The sequence below is a fragment of the Macrobrachium rosenbergii genome, chromosome 43 (genome assembly GCF_040412425.1).
Source record: "Macrobrachium rosenbergii isolate ZJJX-2024 chromosome 43, ASM4041242v1, whole genome shotgun sequence".
In the NCBI taxonomy this organism is placed as follows: domain Eukaryota; kingdom Metazoa; phylum Arthropoda; class Malacostraca; order Decapoda; family Palaemonidae; genus Macrobrachium; species Macrobrachium rosenbergii.
The window spans coordinates 27,939,125-27,954,124 of NC_089783.1; the positions used below are offsets into that span (position 1 = coordinate 27,939,125).

At 36.2% G+C, this 15,000-nt stretch overlaps 1 protein-coding gene across 3 annotated transcripts in view; it reads left to right on the forward strand.

Moving 5' to 3' along the window:
* LOC136828689 (uncharacterized) overlaps positions 1 to 15,000 on the forward strand; it is a 486,022-nt gene that overhangs the window by 462,146 nt on the left and 8,876 nt on the right. For all 3 annotated transcript variants that reach the window (XM_067086816.1, XM_067086814.1, XM_067086815.1), the window contains 3 exons: positions 604 to 736; positions 4,208 to 4,377; positions 13,758 to 13,983. In XM_067086816.1, the coding sequence (XP_066942917.1) occupies positions 604 to 736; positions 4,208 to 4,377; positions 13,758 to 13,983 (529 nt within the window). The remainder of the gene's footprint in view (positions 1 to 603; positions 737 to 4,207; positions 4,378 to 13,757; positions 13,984 to 15,000) is intronic.

A 15,000-nucleotide genomic window follows, 5' to 3' on the forward strand; every position in this document is an offset into this window, starting at 1 on the left:
CTCATGGCTGTGGGAAAGCCTTTCCTCATGGCTGTGGGAAAGCCTTTCCTCATGGCTGTGGAAACTCATTTCAAGAGGAAAATAGTGAAATAAAAAAAATTGACGCAATCGTCGTTCCACGTCGACATTCACATAGACAAGTTTCATCATATTCACAACCCGGTGAGATTTCTCTGTAGGAGTATGAAACAATGGTGAGACGGTGATTTTTTATATATATATTTCTTTATTTATTTATTTTCATTCGGGAGACGATTTTCATCTACCACTTAAACGTATATGTCACTGATTACAGCTGTTCAGTTTTTGATAATTACATCGTCACTGCATAAGTTTATTTACGTTTTCTTATAGTTTTATGGCTATCGTTTTGTTACAGGACCTCAGTTGAGAATCTTAATCTCAAATCACACATTACAAAATGTCTCACTCTTCCCGTGCCCTATAAGCTGTGTAGCAACCCTACCCACCCCATTATCTCTCTCTCTCTCTCTCTCTCTCTCTCTCTCTCTCTCTCTCTCTCTCTCTCTCTTTAATTATAGCCCAAGGCAACAATAGCTCTGGCCTGAAACTTAATTGACGCCTGTGTCTTTCTCTCTACAGCTGCAAAAATCGACGGAGTTCAAAGTGAGCCTGAGAAACCTGTCCCTGGACTCGTCGGGTGCGTTCACTTGCGAAGTTATGTCGGACGAAAACTTCGAGACGCTGCGGAAGTCGGCTAATATGACAGTCATCGGTGAGTTTGTCTCCAGAGGAAGTTATTTTCTCGAGTTTTGTTGTTGTTGTTGTTACTATTGTTGCTGTTGTTGTTGTTGTTGTTTTTGTTGTCGGTGGTGGTTGGGAAGATGGCATGAGTGACTGTGTCGTCTTTAGTTTTTAGTGGAAAGGAGCTTTCGCTTTAATTAATGGCTAACTCGGATGCGGAGAAGTCTGTTGGGAAATATGTGGAATATGTGGAAGGTGGTTTTTGTATGAAGAGTGGTGGTTGCTCGTAGTTACTGTTTCATTTGTATGCTTAATTACTTTACGAATGCTCGTAATAAAAGGCACTTAAAGATACACAGATATGATCTGTAACTTGTGGAACCATACTGTTATATAGTTAAATATATAGTATCATCTACTTTGGCTGAGTTACAAGTAAAATATGTCCTGGCTAGGAATCTCAGACCACAGGAAAACTAACATATTCTGGAAGTGCATATATATATATATATATATATATATATATATATATATATATATATATATATATATATATATATATATATATATATATATATATATATATATATATATACATATATATATACATATACATATATATATATACACATATATATATATATATATATATATATATATATATATATATATATATATATATATGTCTGTGTGTGTACATGTATACAGTGTACATACATATTCATGAATGCTGATGAAGTGAATCCTGCTTCATTCATTCGTTAATTTTCTCTCTCTCTCTCTCTCTTTATGCCAGCTGTTATGGACACCACTAATTTCTAAAGTAATGTGTTAGGGTTTCCTCCTGGTCAACTTCCGTTTTAGAGAGACATATTTGACAAAGAATCGGTTTATTCTTGCCTCGAACAGTTTACATTTAGTTCCCTACTTTACCATTCTTTATATATTTTGTGGCTGCAGGCAGCCAAGATCAGTCTCGCTACATTTTATTTTATTTGAACACTTCGAAGCCAATAATTTGCTTTACTTCCGAATTTTTGTTTTTGCTTGAAGCCTCTGAAAAGAATAATCAGCATCAGAATTGCATTTCCACGAATTCCAGAACTCCTTGTTTCTATACCTTATTTTTCTAGACCAATTTAACATTTGCACTCTGTGCTTTAGGAAAACTAATCTCATCTCCTTTGTCTTATAACTCATTTTGTTGAAATTTTCTGTGTCTACTGAGAGAAGAAATATGGCTTAGGATCAAGTGGCGGAGGGCGCTGGGCAGGGGAGGGAATTTCCTGGGCCGGGGGGTGCACCAAAGTTTTTCATAATAATGGCCTTTAAACATACTAACCCATAAGTGTATGGTTGTATGTGATAGCGACTGTGTCGCCATTTTTTATTTTAATTTTATTTTCATTTTTATTTCTACATGGAATATTTCCTTATACTGTAATACAATTATATATATATATATATATATATATATATATATATATATATATATATATATATATACATATATACACACACACACACACGCACGCGCGCGCACGCACACACACACACATACATATGAATATATATACGCACACGACCAATCAAACACACAAACAGCGCGCGTGTTTTTCTCTCCTCGAATGAATATACCCAGATACGAAACAAGCTTGATGTGAAGTTTGAGAACTTCGGAAGTTTCAATGAGCAGTGTTGCTTTCCTCTTTGAGATATTATACAGAGAAAGTTAAACATGTGTACATTCCCAAGACAAAAGGAATGAGAAAAGGCAGAAGCAAGATGAAATGTATTATTCGCTGTTTTGATTCACTTGATTACCTGGGAATATGACGAATTACTGAGTATTTTGTTACTGTTTCACATATTTCTCTCTGATTAAAATAGATGTTATGTTTTCTGGACTCCCTACTTTTTCAACAAAACTTGTGGGTAATATTATTATTTCAACTTTTTGCATTAAAAGAAATTATAAAATTCTGAGGCTATATTTTCCCCCGGAAGATTAAGGAAGTAAGCATCAATTATGCATCTTTTATATTTCACTCTGAATAAAATAGATGTTATTTATGTTTTCTGAACTCCTTAATTTTCAACAAAACTTGTAGGTAATGTTATTATTTCAACTTTTTGCATTAAAAAAAATTATAAAATTCTGAGGCTATATTTTCCCCCGGAAGATTAAGGAAGTAAGCATCAATTATGCATCTTTTATATTTCTCTCTGAATCAAATAGATGTTATTTATATTTTCTGAACTTTCTACTTTTTCAACAAAACTCGTGGATAATATTTTTATTTTCGGCTTTTTGCATTAAAAGAAATTATAAAATCCTGAAGCTATGTTTTCCCCCGGAAGATTAAGGAAGTAGGCGTAAGTTATGCATCTTCTATTTTTATTGCTATTGTACTAATAATAAACCGATGACAATGTAACTTTACATTTGTTTTTCCTTTTTTGAAAGATAAAGATAAGCTGGAAATTATTTTTTAGCATTCAACTGTTTTTTGAAGACAAATATTGAAAAACATTACAGATATATTTAAATGACAAGTCTTCCACAAGAAATAGAAAAGACGTACAACTGTCGCGTAAGATAAAATGCAATAAAATAAAACTGAGTTAGAACTGTAGCGATGTAACATATCCAGGAATACGTGGAAATTTGTAGAATAAATTTTGATTGCAAGGGACTCAAGTAATAGAAGGATTCACAGGGGAAGAGCTGTGTGGGTTTAGACAACGATGTTGTTGCAGAACCAAGTGTTTTATTATGACTAGCTTTTTGATAAGTGTTAGAGTAAAGGGGGAGAATGTATGAGACCTACTTTGCCCTGGAAAACGTTTATGACGTACCTTCAAGACAATAATGGCCTCTTAATTAACTGCATTAGTCATACATTTTTGTCACACTTCTCCCTACAAACCTTGAACAGGTTTTTCCTCTCTCGGTGTTTTTCTAACCTACAACAAAGAAAGATGCGGGAAGGAGGCCACAGTAAAATAAAGAACGGATGAAACACAATGAAAAATTTCATAAAGCAAAAATGATCAGAAAGTGGCTGTTTTCATGCCAGTCGTAACTTTACGGGAATCAGTTATTTTCAAGCAGTCATAACGGTTGAGGGAGGTTTACTCTGATCAAGCCGCATAGTCAGGCAGGATGTTTCACCCCAGGTTAAGTTAAGGCAGGCTAGATTAATTAGGTTGATCCCAGTATCATCCCTGATGCTGCACCCTAGGTTAAGTCAAAGTAGGGTAGCTCAGTTCAAGAGCATGTTGCTGGTATATCGGTAGCATTTCGATAATCTGGTAACATGACAACACACAAAAATAGTCCCTGTCCATTATATATAATGATTATTTATACCTCCGGATTGGCCGAAATATAAGCAATTTCTTTATAGTATTATACTCCTGTGCAGACGTGTGATAAAACCAGGCGTCAAACGACATGACAGAACATGGCATCGGTCATTAAAAAGAATGTTCTTTTCAGATCCACCTGACGGAGAACAACATGGTGAATATGGCCCGGTCATCAAAGTGAGAGGATGGAATGGCATCGGACCCCTGGAGGTCAGAGATGGTCAGCGCGTGGAGGCCCTGTGCCAGGCAAGGAACGTTTATCCACACGCAATCTTAACTTGGTATCACAATGGCACAGAGGTAAGAAAATTTTTTTTTTTTTTTTTTTGTGGGGGGACGAGTGGGGAGGGTGTGTAAAAAGGTAGGGTTATTTTCAGGACTATGGACTAGTTCTTGTTTAGTATTTTCCTGTAACTATATTACTACAAGCCAGCTGAAAACCTAGTTGGAGAAGCAGAATGCTACAAGTCTAAAGAGATCCAGTAAAAAAATATCCAAGTATGGAAAAAAGAATATGGAAGTAAAAAATAAATCATAATAAATGACAAAAACGAACACAGACGTAAGATAAAACAACGAAGTTACAAATGAAAATCATGTTAGCTTGCTCAACATAAAATTATGTATTTTCACCTAGTTTGAACAATTCATCTGCAGAGGCCTAGTTAGAAAGATCATTCCATAATTATTCAGAGCTGTAACAAAAGTTCTATAAAAGGTGTACTTTTGAACTTCACAAAGGTAGAGGCAAGGTGTTGGATTTAATTGTAAACCCAATACTGCGTAATGAATAGTATAAGCTTGGAATGTCTGAATGCAAAGGATCATTAGAATGATTAAACATTCGAAATAATCTGCTTAAACGGCAGTGCCGGAGAATTACTTTAAGATCTGGAACACAAAATTTAATATAATTAAAATTGTTATCCAGCAATTAAGAAGTGAGTCAGCTACTGAAGACCAGACTTGGGAACAGTATTGATAACATGGCAGAATAAAAGAATAAACATTTTTCTCGGGTTAGGCAGGCCAAAGTCGTGAAAGAGTTTTTCAGTATATCAGTCTCTGAGCCACTGAAGAAGAAATAGATCAGTTATGTTTTCAAAAGTGATTCTGCATTCAAGAGTGAAATCTGGAATTTTAAATGAGTTGTTTGTTGTCAAAGCAACATTGTCATTGGAGAGATCTGGATGGTGGGACTGGTGAAAACCGTGGAGTTCAACTTCACTTCTCATAATTTGTACCATGGACATATTTGCAGCTAAGTCTATGCAACTGGATTTCTACAGTCACATGGGTCAATGCTAATAAAGTAGCACAATCAGCATAAAGAGCCATACGGCTTTTCCCATGTGCGTGGTATAAACAGTAGTGGGTCAGAACATCTCCCTGAGGAACACCAGAGAGCAAATTTCGGTGTTAAGTATGCCACCCATCAGCATCTACTCGTTGCAGTCTACTGTTTAAAGGCTCTTCCAACTCCCAGTTTGAAAACTAAAGACATAATAAAAATAACCCTTATGTCAGACTTCTTGACCAAATCTAGGGATTTCTGTACAACAACGGAATTTGGAAGGTGAGCATCGCAGTCTGCAACCCTTGAAAAACTAAACTGTGAACCTGGGGACCGATGATCAAAATTTCTGAAAGGCAATCGACAGTTTGCCAACAGAGTTCCGCAAACATTATATAACGTGGGAATTGCCGAAACTAGACAGTCACCGGCGGGATATAAGCTATCCTTCCTACGACTGTTATTATTATTTTATTATTATTATTATTATTATTATTATTATTATTATTATTATTATTATTATTATTATTATTTTAGGCTATCTCACCTTTTTCCTCCTGAAGGAATCTTGATTTTAGAGTATTAGTTTTCACTTATAAGTACAGCAAAAAATCTGAATCTTACCGATTATTTTTTGTTACAAATCACGAAAAACAGCTCAAACTAAATCTATAAATGAGGCCACGCATAAATGACAGCGACATTATTAATATTACACACACACACATACATATATATATATATATATATATATATATATATATATATATATATATATATATATATACACACACACACACACACACACAAGCTAAAAGTAAAAGAAAAGAAAAAGAAAAAAGTTGAACACCAACCACGCGCCGAGGAATCCTTAAGTTTTGGGTCATTATGGTCACAGAAAATGTACAATAAAACTTAGCGGCCTTATAAACTTATCTCTAAAAGGAGATTGCCATTTTTTTCTCTTTTTATTCAAGGGAGTAAACTATTATTTTAATTACTGTAAAGAGAAACTAACACAACAGCAGAGAAGCCCCTTGCTTTTAATTTCTATGTACAGAACACAAATATCTCTAAAAGAAAAAAAAATCAATGCTGTAATTTAGTTGAAACAGCAGACGAAAGTAGCAATCAAAATCCTGTTGTAAAAAGTATACCTTAGTTTTACCAGACCACTGAGCTGATTAACAGCTCTCCCAGGGCTGGCCCGAAGGATTAGACTTATTTTACGTGGCTAAGAACCAACTGGTTACTTAGCAACTGGACCTACGGTTTATTGTGGAATCCGAACCACATTATAGCGAGAAATGAATTTCTATCACTAAAATCCTGTTGTAATTTGCATAAATATCCCTTAACGAATATATAAATATGTGTATGTACTGTATGTATCTCAAAAGGGCCTGACAACGAAAAATAGCATTTTATGTTCTACTTCTTGCAAAAATAAATTTTCATCCTTTAGTGCTGGTAACAGTGGCTCCATGGTTAGCCGGTTATATTTTTTATAATTGCTAAGTTACTCTTTCAGTGTTCTGCTTTATCGTTACAGTATTAAAACTCTGACCTTTTCACCGGACAAGAATGTAACCTTTAGCTTTATCATTTTTGTAATATATAAAGAACAGTGTTTTGATATATTAAACATGAAAAGATTTTTCTATGAATGAACAGCATTCTAACACGCCAGTTTTAAACTTTGTAGATGAGAGAGAGAGAGAGAGAGAGAGAGAGAGAGAGAGAGAGAGAGAGAGAGAGAGAGAGAATGTTATTTAATTTTCTGGTGTGTAAGCACGTGAGTTTATTTACGGAAACAGGATTTTATATAGCTTTGTCAAAATTTTGAAAAGTCATCGGGAAACACTGTCCATACGTCAATGCGCACTTTGCGAGAGAAAAAAAAAGCTTCAAACAATTAACTGTAATTCAATTTACGGATTAGCATTCAATCCATTAATTAATATTTAAACTTTAAAACAAACGCAGTTAATTAATTTAAAAGCACTTTGTTACGTAACATTCATTTAGCTGAGAAGTCACGCTGAAAGTAATATTAGATGTGTTGAATACTTTCCATTAATTGGCGTTCAGCCTGTGGCAAATAAAACTTCAAAAAGAAATGTTTTATAAGATATGAAATTGGTGCATAAAAAAGACAGAAGTTGGTTGCGTACCACGAACACAAAAAATTCGGTTGCTTGTCAAGGGATAGTGACATGACGTGTATGCTATTAGCAACTAATGGGTTACGTACCACTGAAATTAAAATGAGGACCATACCACTGATTGTAAAATAGGGCTCCATATGCTACGCCCGTATCAGAGAAGTGTTGTGGCTTTAGGGGAGTAATGCAGAGCAGGGCCTCTATAGGTTTGGAAAACAATATAGGGCTACATACCATGAAAGGCAAAATGGGGGTTACATACCATGAACAACAAAATAGGGCTGTACACCACGGACTTTGTTGCTAAAGCTCAGTAGTGAGAGACTAAATTCCAGTGTGATTGGTTGACTTTCATTCCAGAGAAACAATCTGCTATATTTCACTTAATCTAACGTTCACATTTCCCCTGTGGAAACCAGCAGTAATCGGATTGCTTGATTCTGGGATTGTTTGTTTCACTATTTCGCTAAGCTCGAAAACTTTCTCCCCGCTGTTCCCTTGCGATAATCTCTACTTTTTCATCCTTCCTTTTGTTTGTATCGGTCCTGGGCTGGGTAATGACATAGAGGTGGCCTTCCTGTCGGCCTCTGCATTAACAGGATTCCGAGTGCACGCCCACAACGAATCACGACTGCTTAAAAACACCCACGTGGTGATGCAGATAAAACTAACTCTGAACTAAAATAAACTGAACTATATTTTTATCAGGCTATTACTGTGACTTTCAATAAACCCTGTACTGTATAAAGACATTACGTCCATGAAATTATTACAATACAGTGGTCATAGTATTACGATTTCATTCGTAGCTTAAGAGTCAACATTTTCACATTTTTTCGCTTTACATAAGTTCCTTTCTTTTCTTTCGTTGTGGTATGTAAGCGGCTTCTGCTTTATATTTTTTACATGGGGAAGAGAATTTCACGATTGAACTTGTATTCCAATCATTGTTTTGTTCACCTCCCGGTCATACCTGGGAAGCTGATAATCTCTCTCTCTCTCTCTCTCTCTCTCTCTCTCTCTCTCTCTCTCTCTCTGTCTTTATGCATAATCTGATTCGTCCGTTTGCATTAATGAAGTTTATAGCGGAGAATTTTATGTTGTAACTGTTTTACTGAAAAGAAAATATTTACCTATTGATGCGAATTCAGTCATTATCATTTAAATTAACATTCTAAGTCCTTCTTTTTTTCCTTGCTTTGCCCCTCAATCAATAAATTTCTCCATGAGATATTGGATTCCTTAAATTAAATGACTATAAGAGGGCGAGAAGACGCAGGGAAATTACTGTAACCTTTAACATTTTCTTTCCCATCTGACAGAGCAACTCGAAGATAAATTGCTTTTTATTAAACATAGGTCGCTTCCATCAATGTCATGATATTTTGGGAAAATATTGATTAAAATTTGAAGGGAAAAATGTCCTATGTTGACCTAAAATCACTTTCTCACTAGTTAATTTTCAATAGAAAATATAGCGTTAACTCGTGCACCTGAGTTACAAATTCCTGTCCTCTTGTCAAATTCGTGTTATTTGTTCATTCTCTCTATCTCTCTCTCTCTCTCTCTCTCTCTCTCTCAATCTACTCTACATCTCGTTGTCTCCCTTCCTCAATTTTATTAATAACATATCGACCACAGCTAGTATCGACAATACAACTACCAGCGGAAAAACATCCTTTGAGCAGAGTTAATAAGGAACACGTGAAGAGTGGATGCAAGAAGTGAACAAAACGAAATGAAAAACTTACCCTTTTCTAAAAGGGAAAAAATAGTAGAAGAGCTCTGAAAAAAATGCTGATCCGTGGTGTACATGATTTGCCATCAAGAAAGGAACACACTGAAATATTATGTTTGGATGAACGGGTCTGGTAACATCGGTATCTTGCGTCTTGAGCTGAACTGGGCAAAAACTTTCATTTGCTTTTGGGAGAAGAGCCCGTGGTGGCAATAAACAGGTCTAATCTTAACTTACAATAATGGCTTCTTGTAAGACTCTTATCCTCAATTGAAATGAAGTAACTATACCTTATAGACAAATAAATGGTTTCTAAAAAAACAATAGTAAAAAATGCGTCGAAGTTTCTTGGGCGCAATCAAGTTTTCTGTACAGCGTACAATCAAGGCCACCGAAAATAGATCTATCTTTCTGTGGTCTCGGTATAATGCTCTATGAGCAGTGGCCCATGAGACTTTAACCACGGCCCGGTGGTGGTCTGTCCCATATCGTTGCCAGAGGCACGATTATGACTAACTTGAACTTTAAATAAAATAAAAACTCCTGAGGGTAGAGGGCTTCAATTTGGTAAGTTTGATGATTGGAGGGTGGATGATCAACATACCAATTTGCAGCCCTCTAGCCTCAGTGGTTTTTAAGATCTGAGGGCGGGCAGAAAAAGTGCGGACAGAAAAAAGTGCGAACGTGCGGACGGACAGACAAAGCCGGCACAGTAGTTTTCATTTACAGAAAACTGAAAAACTTACCAGCAGACTTTCAAACACTGAACTGAAACAGTCTGAATTTTCAAGTAACAAAGGAGGACACAAACTGCTTCAGGCAAGATAAATATAACTTTAGCTTCTATAATTAGGTAACGGGCATCGTTATTATGATAAATTTCATTATTCTATAAATGTATGAAAGGTTAAGTATACCTTAGTTTAACCAGACCACTGAGCCGATTAACAGCTCTCCTAGGGCTGGCCCGAAGGATTAGACTTATTTTACGTGGCTAAGAACCAATTGGTTACCTAGCAACGGGACCTACAGCTTAATGTATGAAAGGAAAAGCAAGTAAGGAAGATTAAAAGATGTGGAATTTGCTTATTAAAACTTTGCAGGCAAGGAATATACATAATGAACGCTGCCCTTTGGAATATTCCTCCAACGTGTGCAGAAGTCCATCCCCGTTTAGAAAGCCCACCCTTAGAATTGCGGTTCTTACAAAAATCTTTGCTTTAGTCTTTCAATGTGTTTTTGTTATGGCTGAACTGAGGTGTTGCTAATAAAATTGCACAGATATTCGTCTATGAAGTAGATAAAAATGGTCTCAACATAGCATATTCCAATAATAGAATATATTTTCATAGCTGTAGTTGGCTGAAGTGTTTTCTCATATAGTCCTAGAAATTAGGGAAAGTGCCTGTCTCTCATTTGTAAATATGCGTAAGAGGGAAATAACTTTTAATATTCCTAACACCGGAACAAAAAAAAAAAAAAAAAATCCAAGAAAGAAGCAACGAGGTCGTAGTGTATTTGCGTTACTGACAAAGGACATTACTAAATAAATTTTGCACTGCAGTTGTTCATTGCCCCATATAGAAACATAATCAGACTTATAAAAACGATATGAAAAAAATGCGGCATTCCTTATGATATTATAAACAAAAACTTACAGCTTAATAGTTTATTAATTGATTGCTATATCGTCATTATATCCTCGCTTGTCATTACATATACTTTTCGCTAACTTCTGAATGCGCACCAGTTAGTTGCTAAGGAAATCAAAGTAATGAAATGAGCAAAGTAACCTATGGAAACGGTGACTAAATAATAGTCTAAACGAACACTATTCTTTGGATGAATTTCCCTCACCATGAAATCACTCTTGGAAGGAACTAGGGCGCAAAAACTTTCTATTTTTTGGCCGTTTTTATTTTGTTCGTCAGACGAGGGAAAAATAGAAAGAAAATAAAAACGCTGTAATAGGTTAATGTATTTCTCTGTTAATCCGGATATTTAAAATAAATAAAATTACAAAGCTTTAAAGCAAAAGCGGCGAATAATGAATGAGTTAAGGTGAAGATATATGAATAGTCAGAGTGGCTACGTGAGTTAATATAAAGGAAAACCAGCAAATAGGTGGCATAATATAGATACCAATAAACAGAAGACTGCGAAAAGATATTTGAATAAGCGGAGATAAAGTCCGGCGTATCAAAATAACGAACGTAAGAGAAAACTATAAATTAAGATGTGGCTCAGAAAGATGACGTGTTATGAGGGGTACGAATTTAGAGACAAAGAGAAGAGAGAGAGAGAGAGAGAGAGAGAGAGAGAGAGAGAGAGAGAGAAAATTACTACTTTTCATAGTCAGAGGAGGAAAGAATATCCCTTTCCTGTTTGTAAAACCTGAAAGGGAAATAGCTTCCTGCTCTGTTTGAAGAAAAAAAATGGGTAAAAATTTTAAGAAGAGAACACCACTTCATTTACTTCTCATAATGATCTCATTCCCTCCCTGATATGGAGATTTCATAACATCAGGGGAAAAAAATGAGAATGGGAAAAGGAGAGGAAAGGATCTCTCTCTCTCTCTCTCTCTCTCTCTCTCTCTCTCTCTCTCCCCTACTATAATATATATCAGGTAAAAATTTCAATATCCTTTTTATCAATTCAAGGATAATTTTTCCTTCTAATTCTTTTAGTTCATATGATCGTTATTTCTTTCCGTATCAAGACTTACAATGTTTTTGGGAGTTTCAGTTCCGTGAACGTAAGTTCAGTACTGAGTGTCAGTCAACTTCAAGTGGATTGGAAAATATTGTCAGAGATTGAATGGCAATGATTTTACCCTGTTGAAAAAAGGAAACCTGTATGAACAATTCCTTGAATAAGCAAGGCCTCGAAAATGTACATGAAATCTATGTACACAAGAGTATAGAAACATTTACTGTAGAGGGATTAGGCTTTGAGGTAAAACGTCAATCTTTAAACATGCAGTGGGGATAGATGGTGTTATTTCCATAAAGTTATTATTTGTTCAAAAGAAACATTATGTAAGGTCATACATTTAATTAAAAAGCCGATAAAAATCCCCCCCCTCCCCCGCCCCTCTCTCTTAAGGTAACTGTAAACATGGAGAATTTTGAGTATATTGTAATTCATGACATTTGCTTACCTAATAAACATAAATGACATAATTATGATTATTTTCGTCCACAATTACACCACTTTCTTCTAGCTTAATATGCCCCCAAAAAAGTTTCTCTTGCACAGCGGTTTTATTTTATCCTTTTCTATTTTCCTTATGGCTACGGAAAACCCATAACTTTGATAACATCTTTGTAGAAAGCAATGAATTGCTACAACACAGCTTTTCCCATCTTGATTCCTTAAATTGGCTGCTATTTCATGTGGCTGTGACAACTCTAATGAACAGGTGAATTATGGAATTTATGCTATGAAACCACGCAATGGGGCACTTTGACACATCCAGTGCTTAAGACAGTGAAACGAAGGAGTTGGAGTGGTTGGATATAAGATCAAGAGGCCCAGAAAATAAATGAACTGAGATACGAAGGTCTAAAGGTGAAGCTGGGAGAAAACTCCTCAGTTGCGCACTAAGAAGAAATAAGAGAGACTGAACAAGATATAAAAAAGGAAAAGGGAATAGGGCTAACATAAACAGCTAAAAAGTGGCTTCATCTAGGGGCCAAAGGGTCTCTGCAAACACCTGTTAGTAATTCTTAAGCGTACCGAGTGAGGTGCACTGAAGGCGCCACCCCTCTACGGGGAAGAGACTAATGAGAATAGCAGAACGTCAGACAGACGACCGGTTTTCTTGTCGCTATACAGGACCCGGCCACATTCTGATAAATTCATACTGATGGATGTCATATGTTTTAAAATTCATCTGTCTCAGTGTTTGCTACTGACTCTGCATCAGCACGACGCTCATTCCATCAGGATATGCTGACAGCATGGAAAATACATATACTAACCGTTGAAAACAATGCTTTGTTTGATCAGGAAATTCATATAAGAGAATTCTATTACAACATAAAAGTCATAAAGGGTTTTTAAGTGTTTTATTATTATTATTGAAAATATATGTATCACGTCCATATGACCAACAGTCTCTTATTAGTATGCATTATTGTTACACTAGTAAACAGCCATTTTTGTTTAAGTGGTGATCGATCTTTGAAGTGTGAATTTGTCATTGACAAATATGATGCTGTTGTAAATGTGATGGCTACGCTTACTTCCTGCTACATCTAGAGGAATGATAAAGACCTTCCCAGTCTCTCTCTCTCTCTCTCTCTCTCTCAGGGAGGATTTGATCTTGAGAACCCTGATCCAGTATTTAGCGGTTCAGCTATATTTGAGTCATTACGGTTATATATATTACCAGTGATAAAATCTCTCGTAACATTGTTATTATTATCAGAAAATGCACCCTATTACTGATGTACATAATCATAACATACTCCTCTTGCAGGTCCCACGCGAATCCGTCGCGAACCAGACCAACGAGATGGTGGGATTCAAAGCTGTCACATCGTCCTTGAAGTTGAGACTCAACGCCGACCAGCTGTGGGATGAGCAAGGCCGGGTCCTCCTCCAGTGCGCAGCCGAAATTCCCGGATTATTCCATGAAATGTCAGTGCTGGAACTGCATAATCCAGTTCTGAGAAGAGCCAGGCTGACTGGACTCTTTGCCTCTGGTAAGTAAGAGTGATAAAGGGTCAGCAATACCATACCCATAGAAATATGACAAGACTGTTGGATGGGCGTTCTAAAAGTATTGGCTGTCGGATGCAGAGGATGATTTTATATGGAGAATCTGAAGCGAAGTTCTTGGGCCACATTTTGTCCCATTCCGGATCTGTGATGGGGAGGAAATTCTGAAGACAGAGTCAGAGACGGCAGCTGGTGATGATAGAGAGAAGGGAAAGAGGTGAAAGGAGACAATCCGTACCGAACGATATAACTTGTAACGCACCATGAACAGGAATGCTAGATGGGGTCATATTAATTTAAGCATATAAGTAAATAGCTTGTTATGAAACCTTATTGGTAAATCGGGAGTTTTAAAAAAACAAACAGCATATTTTGGAATATTAATTTTGGGAATATTTCCATTAATTTTCCGGTCCATAATAATTATATTTCCAAGGGCCTTTGCGAAAATACGGTAACAGTCTTTCAAAAATTCCATAGCGAGGTATCTAGCCGGCTACATCGAGGAAAATGAAATACCTTATATTAGAGAATTTAACTGATCTATAAAGCCTTTGAAAATGAATAAACCTCTAGTTCATACTAAGATTATTAGTATTTATTAAACAAGTAAGTTGAAATGATCTTTAAATAAACCATTCGTCACTACTAAGTAAACAATATCAAAGACTGCATATTTGTTAAAAATATATGGGCTTACATAGATTTATTTTCTTGTAGACCTGCATGCCTATTTGTATGTGTGTTTGCGTGCGTATGTATTTAGTGTGTATGTGTGTGCATGGGAGAGGGAGAGAGAGAGAGAGAGATAAACGACCACTGAATCACTAAAGACAATATTAGACTATCTCCGTTTGCCAGTTATCGCTGCAATGTTCTTGGGCCGACTCACATCCTGTTGTTTGGTCTATCACGCGGACCAGTCTGTCCCTTGCTTTCCTTCCCTTTCCAGACCCTCCGGCTCCCCTGGATCCCTTTCATTCCAGTCCCTTCCCTTGTTA